At 55.7% G+C, this 8,705-nt stretch overlaps 1 protein-coding gene across 1 annotated transcript; it reads right to left on the bottom strand.

The window, feature by feature from the left end:
• Positions 1-928: 928 nt before the first annotated feature.
• On the bottom strand, positions 929-7,727 carry MRM1 (mitochondrial rRNA methyltransferase 1). Its single transcript, XM_054287174.1, has 5 exons — positions 7,072-7,727; positions 6,320-6,413; positions 5,707-5,827; positions 1,322-1,441; positions 929-1,116 (listed from the first exon to the last, which is right to left on the bottom strand). Exons 1-5 carry the CDS (start codon positions 7,725-7,727, stop codon positions 1,067-1,069), a joined length of 1,041 nt encoding a protein of 346 aa, XP_054143149.1. The 3' UTR covers positions 929-1,066.
• Between the last annotated feature and the right edge of the window lie 978 nt (positions 7,728-8,705).

The raw sequence follows: 8,705 nt of genomic DNA, 5'->3' as shown, positions 1-8,705 counted from the left end.
TTCTCCTCAGGACACACCCCAGGCACCCTCCTCTCCCTCACAGCCACAGAAGGGAGCCCTGGACACCTTCCAGGAGCTCCTGTCCCCCATCCCAGGCACCTGCAGTGTCGCCAGTGCCACCAGGGACACAGAAAACACCCCCACACCCCCAGACCGGGGCTTACAGACTTCATTTAGTTCAAATAAAAGTCCTAATTAGTCACTGAGAGTGATTTACTTATTCATTTGGAAGTGGGGAGGGGGCAGGCTGAACGGAATTGTTTGAAATTATCCCTAAAGGGCACTGTAAATTAAGTGTTAATGAGGAATCCTATGCACAGGGCCACGGTAGCTAAATAAAATAATTAAGGTGCTAAGTGATAACGTTCTTTTGGCTCTCAATAATTTAGCCAGCCTGGATTTTCAAGCAGGAGAGCTGCAAATGAAGCCACCAGCAGGACACTGGTCCTGGGGCATCTCAGCCCCAAGAGGATCAGCCCAGCTTGGAAAGGAAACTTCCCCAGAAGGAACCGAGCTCCACATCCCTCTTCCCACCTGAAGGACCAATCACACTCTGCATTTACACAACACAAAATGGATTAATTTGAGTCTACAACCAATCTTTACAAAAGCTTTATTTCCACGGGCTCCATTTCCCCCCCACTCCAGATGTTTGCCAGCCCTTGGCAGGGCTGCACACCTGGTTTACAACCAAATCCAGAAAATCCAGCTCCAGAGGCTCCCAGGCACAGCTGGGGAGGGCACAGGGCTCTTTCACCCACAGCCCAAACCGTCCCCACAGTCCAAGGGATGCACAAAGTCCCCAGGGCACAGGTGCTGGAGCCACCCCTGGTGTTCTCCTGCTCCCAGACCTGCCTGCCTTCCCTCAGCTGCTCCTCCCAGCTGTTACCCACAACATCAGGGGTCTGCCTTGGGTGTTGAGTCAGGGATCTGGTGGCTTCTGCAGCAGCCAAAATGCAGCTCAGGTCTCTGGGCTCTCCCTGGAAGTCACAGTGATGGTGGAGACCCTGGGAAGAGCATTTCCATACCCACACTGAGCAGCTTCCCCCACCACAGAAAGAGGATTTCAATCTCCATGCCTCCGTTTCTGGCTGCAGATGGAGTGCAGGAGGATACCTGTAGGAAAGCAAATATAAATAAATATTATAAAATAAATATTATAAAGTAAATATTATAAAATAAATATTATAAAATAAATATTATAAAATAAATATTAAGGGATTTTATTTTTTTTCCACACCACAAGAAAACCATTCAGTGGGCCTGGATGTTAAGTGCAGAAGCTGAGGGGTTGGTACCTGGTGCCCAGAACTGCTCTCACCTGCAGCCACGGAGACGTTGAGGGAGTCGATGCCGGGGTGCAGCGCCCTGCCAGGGGGGATGGCCAACATCTGCTGGCACTGCAGCTGGGTCTGCAGGGAAATGCCCTCCCCTTCACTGCCTGCAGGACACACACACTGCTCAGCTCAGCCCAGCACCTCCCTTCCCCTCCCCAGTGCAGCTCCTGTCACAGTTCTCTGTGTGTGACACCCTCCCCAAGCTCAGCCACCTCAGCAGCTCCACACAGCAGCTGGGCCCCAGAGGGAGCCTGGCACCCTCATTTCACAGAGAAAACCAAGCCCCACATTTCACAAAGAAAAGCAAGGCACAATTCTTCCCAAGAGCATTGCTGGGTTTCACAATCTCTGAACATCAGAGAAAGAAAACACAATTCTTATCTCATCTGCTGTGCCTATGTTTGTGCCACAGGAGAATACAATGTGGAGATTGTTTACCCACAGTGATGGGGCTTTGGTTCCTTGGCCTGTCAGGACCAGGTGTGTGTGTGTGTGTGTGTGAGGACTGTCACTGACCAGTGCAATGTGTGCAGGGTTGAGTGCTTGGCAGATTCTGTTTAGATGTATAGAATAATACAGTATAATAAAGTAATTATTTAGCCTTCTGATATCAGTGGAGTCCTCCTCATCATTCCTTCTCAGTGCAGCCACATCCCTGGATCTGTTCCCCAGCACCTGAAGTGGTTTTGAGGAATATCCATGCACCACAGAAACCCCACAGGGAGCAGGGTGCCAGCAGAGAGCTCCCCGTGGGCACAGGGACAGGGCAGCCAAGGGGGCACAGGCCAGCTCTGCCCCAGCAAACCCCACATCCCTACTGCCAGTGACACCAAACCCCACATTCCTATTGCCAGACACAGCAAACCCCACATCCCTACTGCCAGGGACACCAAACCCCACATCCCTACTGCCAGTGACACCAAACCCCACATCCCTATTGCCAGACACAGCAAACCCCACATCCCTATTGCCAGTGACACCAACCCCACATCCCTACTGCCAGGGACACCAAACCCCACATCCCTATTGCAGGGACACCAAACCCCACATCCCTACTGCCAGGGACACCAAACCCCACATCCCTACTGCCAGTGACACCAAACCCCACATCCCTATTGCCAGACACAGCAAACCCCACATCCCTATTGCAGGGACACCAAACCCCACATCCCTATTGCCAGTGACACCAAACCCCACATCCCTATTGCAGGGACACCAAACCCCACATCCCTATTGCCAGTGACACCAAACCCCACATCCCTACTGCCAGGGACACCAAACCCCACATCCCTACTGCCAGGGACAGCTCCAGCCTTCCCAGCACACACACACACACACACACACACACACTCCATGGGCTGGGTGCAGCTTGTGCATGCAGACAGTTTAACCAGAGGCTTCAATTGATTAGTTGTTAAAGCAGGCAGCAGCCCTGATGTGTTTGGGCTGATACACTGGTGAAACAGAGTTGAAATCTATCCCAGGTCATTAGTAGTTGTTTGACTCACACTGTCACAAAGGGAAATGGAAAGGGAGAGGCTTTAAACAATGCTGTGTGCAGACAGGTGAAAATGCAGAGGGCCCTGGACCTCCCAGCCTGCCTGGCTCCCCAAAGAATTCTCCCACATTGTTATTTAGAGCAGCACAGGCAGCTGCAGGGCTGCAGGGATGGCCAGCTCATCCCAAACACCTCTGGCAAACAGGGCCAGCACGTGGCACCCCTCCAGCAGCCCTGCCCTGCCTGGCTGAGCCCCACACCAGGGTGGGATGGCACTGCCAGGGCCCCCTGATCCCCCTGAGCACACAGGGATGGAACTGCCATCATTCCCCTGAGCACACAGGGATGGAACTGCCATCGTTCCCAGGTGGTTTTTCCCCTCATGTTTTACTGGGCTGCACTTTGGGTAAGAAGAAGATGCTCTGGGTGATGCATCCTGCATCACCTTCCCAGATGGAACCAGTCATGGCCAAAGCCCTGTGGCTGGGCTCAGTGAGCCCTCAGAAGCCCCAGACCCCATCCTGACCCATCTTTCCTCCTGCTGTAACAGCCAGCAGAGCACACAAGGCCTGGAGGACTCACCCAAGGTCCCAGGGTGACACCAGCAATCAAAGCCAGGCCTCCCATGGCCCTGCCTGTCTCCTCACCACTCCAGGGATGCTCAGAAAACCAGAAATACTGTCCTGGAAAGGTTTTACACCTTACCTCCTGAGCCTCTCCAACCACACTCCCTCAGGACTCTCCAACTGGGACAGCAGCAACGGCTCCTGCAGAAATCCTCTCCTGCCCCTCATAAGGAAGGGTCTTGCAATTCCCAATAAAGACACCAATTTTGCCTCCAGCTTTTACAAAGCTTTTTATGGCCCTGGCTGCTTAAAATAATTAGGAGAGATAAATTCAGGGCAAAAAGACTTGCACAGTGTGACACAAGGGAGGGAGTATTGACTGAATCAGATGAAATCCTCCTTTAGACTGGTGAACAAAACACTTCCCACTTCAGATCTTTAACTTGCACCTCTCAGCTTCGTCCCTCACTGACAGAGCTCAAAGACCAGAGCTTGGAGAAATGACAAAACACATTTCCTGCCCCATTTACAATTAACACCACTCACAATTGCAGCTCCCAGTGCAGGAAATTCAGAGCCAGCAGCAGAAAAATATACAAAATTAACATCTCCATAAAACCAGCAGCTCTGTGAAGAGCCTTAAACCCCGAGCTAAAGACTGAAGGTCTAAGAAGAACAAATTACCCAGAAACTCTTCTTACTCAGCCATCTAAGTGCTCCCAATCTGTTCCTTGTACACCAGGCTCCCAGTCTGAGCTGTCTGTCGCCTCCAGCAATGACTCCAGTGCAGACAGCATTAAGCTGGACTGTCCAAATCACTCTCTGCCAAGGCAGCGAGGATGCCAGGAGGGGGAACTGCAGCCTGCAAATGCTTAACTTACAAGACAATCTGTGTGGTGCCAGGGAGCTCAGTCCCAGGCTGAATTATCTCTGCTGCTCCCTGCAGCTGCAGCAATGCTCCATATTCACATCCAGGACGTTCCTCCCAACCAGCCCAGCACCGGGCGACCGTAATGTTCAATTTTCTTTCCAGCCAAGAGTTAGTGCTCAGCAGAGAGTTGAAATCATTACTGCTGCAAGGTCCGGGAGCTCTCCTCATGCATCTACCAATCAGCCTCCAATCTCCCCTGACAAAAGGATATTTGGGCTTTTTCCTGGAGAAATCTCTCATAACTCACGGTAACGACGCCGCTGCCGCTCCCAGCCCTGCCTGTGTGCGGGTGCTGGCGCCGTTTGTGGGATGCATTTCTTTGTGGGCAATCAGCAGAGCTGCCAGCCCCCCTGCTCCCCCTGGAATACAGCTCCACACATCTTGTAGAGATGCCAGATTTGCAGCGTTGTCTTGTCAGTGTTTCCAGGAGCTCAATAAACATTTTAATTAAAGGAATATCCTCCGAGCCAAGGCGGCCCCAGCACGGGGCAGGACTGCAGCCCCTCCCTGGCTCCTGGCCAGCAGGACTCTGTGTGAAAGCTCCAGCCAGCTCCTGTGCCAGGTGACAGGAGTGGGGGACATGGCACGGCCACACACAGGTGCCTGGAGCTGCATTCCTGGGGGAATTTCCTTCTCCAGCTGCCACAAAGCTGCTGCTCCCCTTCCCTTCACCTTCTGGGAGGCTGCACAAGCCCAGACTGTGCCTACAGAAGGTGAGACAGTGGGCAGAACTCCCTGCAGGGATTGCCCAGCTCAGTGCTCAGGGGAGTGGCAGCCACTGCAGAATCCTCTGCTCCTGCCCCACAGCCAGCACCTCTCCCAGGTGTGCCCTGACTGCTCTCAGGGGTGGCTGCAAAGCCCAGCTCTGCACCCACACCATGGCCAGCTCTGCACCCACACCATGGCCAGCTCTGTACCCACACCATGCCCAGCTTTGCACCCACACCATGCCCAGCCCCTGGTGGCTCTTCCCAGCCCAGACATTCCTGGTTTTTAAGGGGAAATGTGGCACAGCTCTCCCCAAGCAGCTCTGTCCATGAACAGCAAACACCTCTTGGGGCTCACCACCACAGAAAATCCACACCTGGGGCTCCAGCACACATCAAAACACAGAACACAAAGCAAACACCACCCTGTGACTGCCCTGGCACCAAAACTGCCCCCCAGATCCTCCTCAGCTGCTGAATTCTGAGTGCATCCACAAACTGCTCCTGCTGGGAGCTCCCTCAGCTCCCCCCGTTCCTCCCAGCCCCTGCTTCATTCACAGCCACACCATTCCAGGATTCCCTCTCAGCTTTTCCTTTCCAGACCTGTAAGAACACCTGGAGTGGTTCCCATCCTCCCCCCAGCCCCCAGCTCTGGAAATGGCTGTACCTATCACCACAATGAGGGGTTTGTCCCACCGGAATTCCGAGCAGCTGATGACAGGAACACCTTCCACATCCTCAGGCCTGCTGGCTGTTCCCACCACTGCCCAGCCTTCTGCACTTTTGGCCTAGAAAAGGAAACAAATCAAGAATTGCCAATTACTCAAGCTTAAAAAGAACTCATGTATGCAAGCACTCTGTTTTTCACATTTTCAGTTAAGCTGTCTAGGGTTTTTTTTTTTGGCATGCCTTCAATTTTTACCTGCAAAGGGCTCCCTGTCACACCTCACTGCATAGGGAAAAAACATTCCCATCAGCTCCCCCCAGCCCTGGTTCCTCCTCTGTTCCCTGCTCCAAAGGCTGCCCAATGCTGCCATCGTGTGCTGGGCCCCGGGATGCTGCTGTGCCACAATCCCGAGGAGAAGGGAGACAAACCCCGGCATCCCCAGAGCTCCAGGGTTATCCTGGTACCTCCAGCTCCCAGAACAAACAGCCACCCTCTCCCCCTACCCGATGGAGTGGGGTTGGGGGTGTGCCAGCACAGACACCGCATGTCATACCCTCAGTGTTTCCGTTTCCTTGAAAAAAAGGAAAAATAAAATTAAAGTGGCTCACTGTACCTTCAGAAAGCCCGGCAGATCATCTGTGCTGTACACATCAAAGACCTCCATGGTTCCAGCACTGGCTTTGCTCACTATGGGAGTCAAGGGACAGCTGCAAGGGGAAAAGGATGGACAAGTGTCACACGAGGGGAAATGCAGGCGAATTTTTAGATCCCACTCACTACATGGATGTGTATTCCTACAGAGAATAGGAGGGCTCAGGAACTAACCCAGGAAACGGGTCACAGGAGGGACAACAGAAACACAGAATGGGTTAAACAAGGAGAGTCCAGGGAGAGCCTGGAATCCCACATCCCACAGCCTGCCTGCCGAGCAGCAGCATCCCAAATCCTACTCTAGAGATCAGCCCCAAAAATCTCCCTAAACAACAGCTGAGTGATGCAGGCTGCAAACTTGTCTGGGGGGAAAAGGGGGCTGGAGGAGCCTGTACTTTCTGTGTCTTGTACCTGTTTGTGTGTCTCGTTACCTGTTTCTGTGTCTCATTATCTGTTTCTGTGGCCCATACCTGTTGCTGTGTCCTGTTATCTGTTTCTGTGGCCCGTACCTGTTTGTTTCTGTGGCCTGTACCTGTTGCTGTGTCTCATTATCTGTTTCTGTGTCTCGTTACCTGTTTCTGTGTCTCATTACCTGTTTCTGTGTCTCATTATCTGTTTATGTGTCTCATTATCTGTTTCTGTGTCTCGTTACCTGTTTCTGTGTCTCGTTACCTGTTTCTGTGGCCCATCCCTGTTTGTTTCTGTGTCCCGTACCTGTTGCTGCGTGTCGCCACCACTCTGTCCACCCCCAGGAAGTACGCGGAGCGCAGCAGAGCCCCCAGGTTCATGGGGTCCTGGATGTGCTCCAGCACCAGCCACAGCAGCTGCCGCTCCCCGCTCTCTCCATCTCTCTCCTCCGCGTCCCGCAGGCTCCTGAAGGGCAGCGGGGCGGCCTCCAGGCACACTCCCTGGTGGGGCCGGCCCCGGCACAGCGTGTCCAGCGCCCGGCCCGGGACGTGCAGCACGGGCACCCCGCGGGCCGCGGCCTGCAGGGCGAGCTCGGCCCTCAGGGGTCGCCCGGGGCCGCCGCGCTGCTCCTTGAGGAACAGCCGGAACAGCGCCCTGCGCGCCCGGGCCAGCGCCAGCCAGCACGGGGCCACCCCGAACACGATCTCCGAGCCTTTGGTTCTCTCCAGGGCCGGCGCCGCCTTTCGCCCCAGCCCCTTCCCCGTGCCGGCCCGGGGCGAGTCTTGTTGTGCCCGCCACAGCTCCCGCCCGGTGCGCGACCCCCGCCCGGCCCCCGAAGCCTCCGGGGGATCGCGGCCTCGGGGCGCTCCTTGCTCAGCCCCGCGGCTGGAGCGGAACCGGAGCGGGGCCCGGCACAGCCGCAGGGCCCGCGGGCACAGCAGGGGCAGCAGCGCCCGCTCCATGGCGTGGGGGAAACAGCCAGCCCCGCTCCGCAGCCGGGGCACGGACGGGACCAGGCGGGGACCCCGGTGGAGCACCGGAGCCGCGGACACGCGCGCGGGCCCCGCTCCGGTTCCGGCGGCGCCGGCACGCCCCGGCCGGCAGCGCCCCCTGGCGGCCGGCGGGAATACCGGGAACGGGAGCGGAGCATCCCAGAGCCCCGGGAACGGGAACGGGGAACCCCAGTGACCCCGCGTACCGGGAACAGCCCGGGAACGGAGCATCCCAGAGCCCCGGGAACGGGGAACCCCAGTGACGCCGGGTACCGGGAATAGCCCGGGAACGGAGCATCCCAGAGCCCCGGGAACGGGAACGGAGAACCCCAGTGACCCCGGTTACCGGTAACGGAGCATCCCAGAACTCTCGGAGAGACTCCGGGAACGGGGAATCCCAGAGCCCCTGGACACATCCCGGGTACAAGGAATAGGGAATCCCAGAGACCCCAGACAGACCCCAGGTACCGGGAATAGAGAGCCCCAGTGACCCCGGACAGACCCCCGGGCACCGGGAACAGCCCAGGAACGGAGCATCCCAGAGCTGTCCCCAGCCAGACCCCACAGGTCACCCCAACACAACTGGATGCTGTCCAGCTCTGGAAACAAACTCTGCTTTTCCCCATAAAGACCCCAAAGGGAAGGATTCTGTTTGGGTCGTTCCCCAAACAAAACTTTGGGTGTGAACAGCAAAAAGGCTGTTCAGGTTTAACACAAAAATAACAAAACACGCCACAGACGAGCCACAGTGTGCCTCTCTTTTTATTCTTTATTTTACAGTTCACAATAGAAACCTACTGATAAATTACACAGGGCACCGATCCTGGCGTTTGAGGGGTGTCACTGCCGCGGGGTGGGGTCCCATCTCATCCCAGGGAGGTGGCAGGAGGTGCCACCAAGGCCACCCGAGGAGCCCTCCTGTGGGGGAGGTTAACAGGCAGCAGGGAT

Source organism: Melozone crissalis, unplaced genomic scaffold, assembly GCF_028551555.1.
Source record: "Melozone crissalis strain CALT ecotype California unplaced genomic scaffold, PUWL_Pcris_2 ptg000057l_1, whole genome shotgun sequence".
NCBI classification, from domain to species: domain Eukaryota; kingdom Metazoa; phylum Chordata; class Aves; order Passeriformes; family Passerellidae; genus Melozone; species Melozone crissalis.
This window is presented reverse-complemented; position numbering and strand designations above follow the sequence as displayed.

Excerpts from the sequence above, each read along its gene's own strand:
- MRM1 (XM_054287174.1), bottom strand. The coding sequence starts at position 7,727 with ATGGAGCGGGCGCTGCTGCCCCTGCTGTGCCCGCGGGCCCTGCGGCTG. Across the intron at positions 5,828-6,319 it reads ATCTGCCGGGCTTTCTGAAG|GCCAAAAGTGCAGAAGGCTG; the intron begins GTACAGTGAGCC and ends TTCCTTTTCTAG. Across the intron at positions 1,117-1,321 it reads CAACGTCTCCGTGGCTGCAG|GTATCCTCCTGCACTCCATC; the intron begins GTGAGAGCAGTT and ends GCTTTCCTACAG.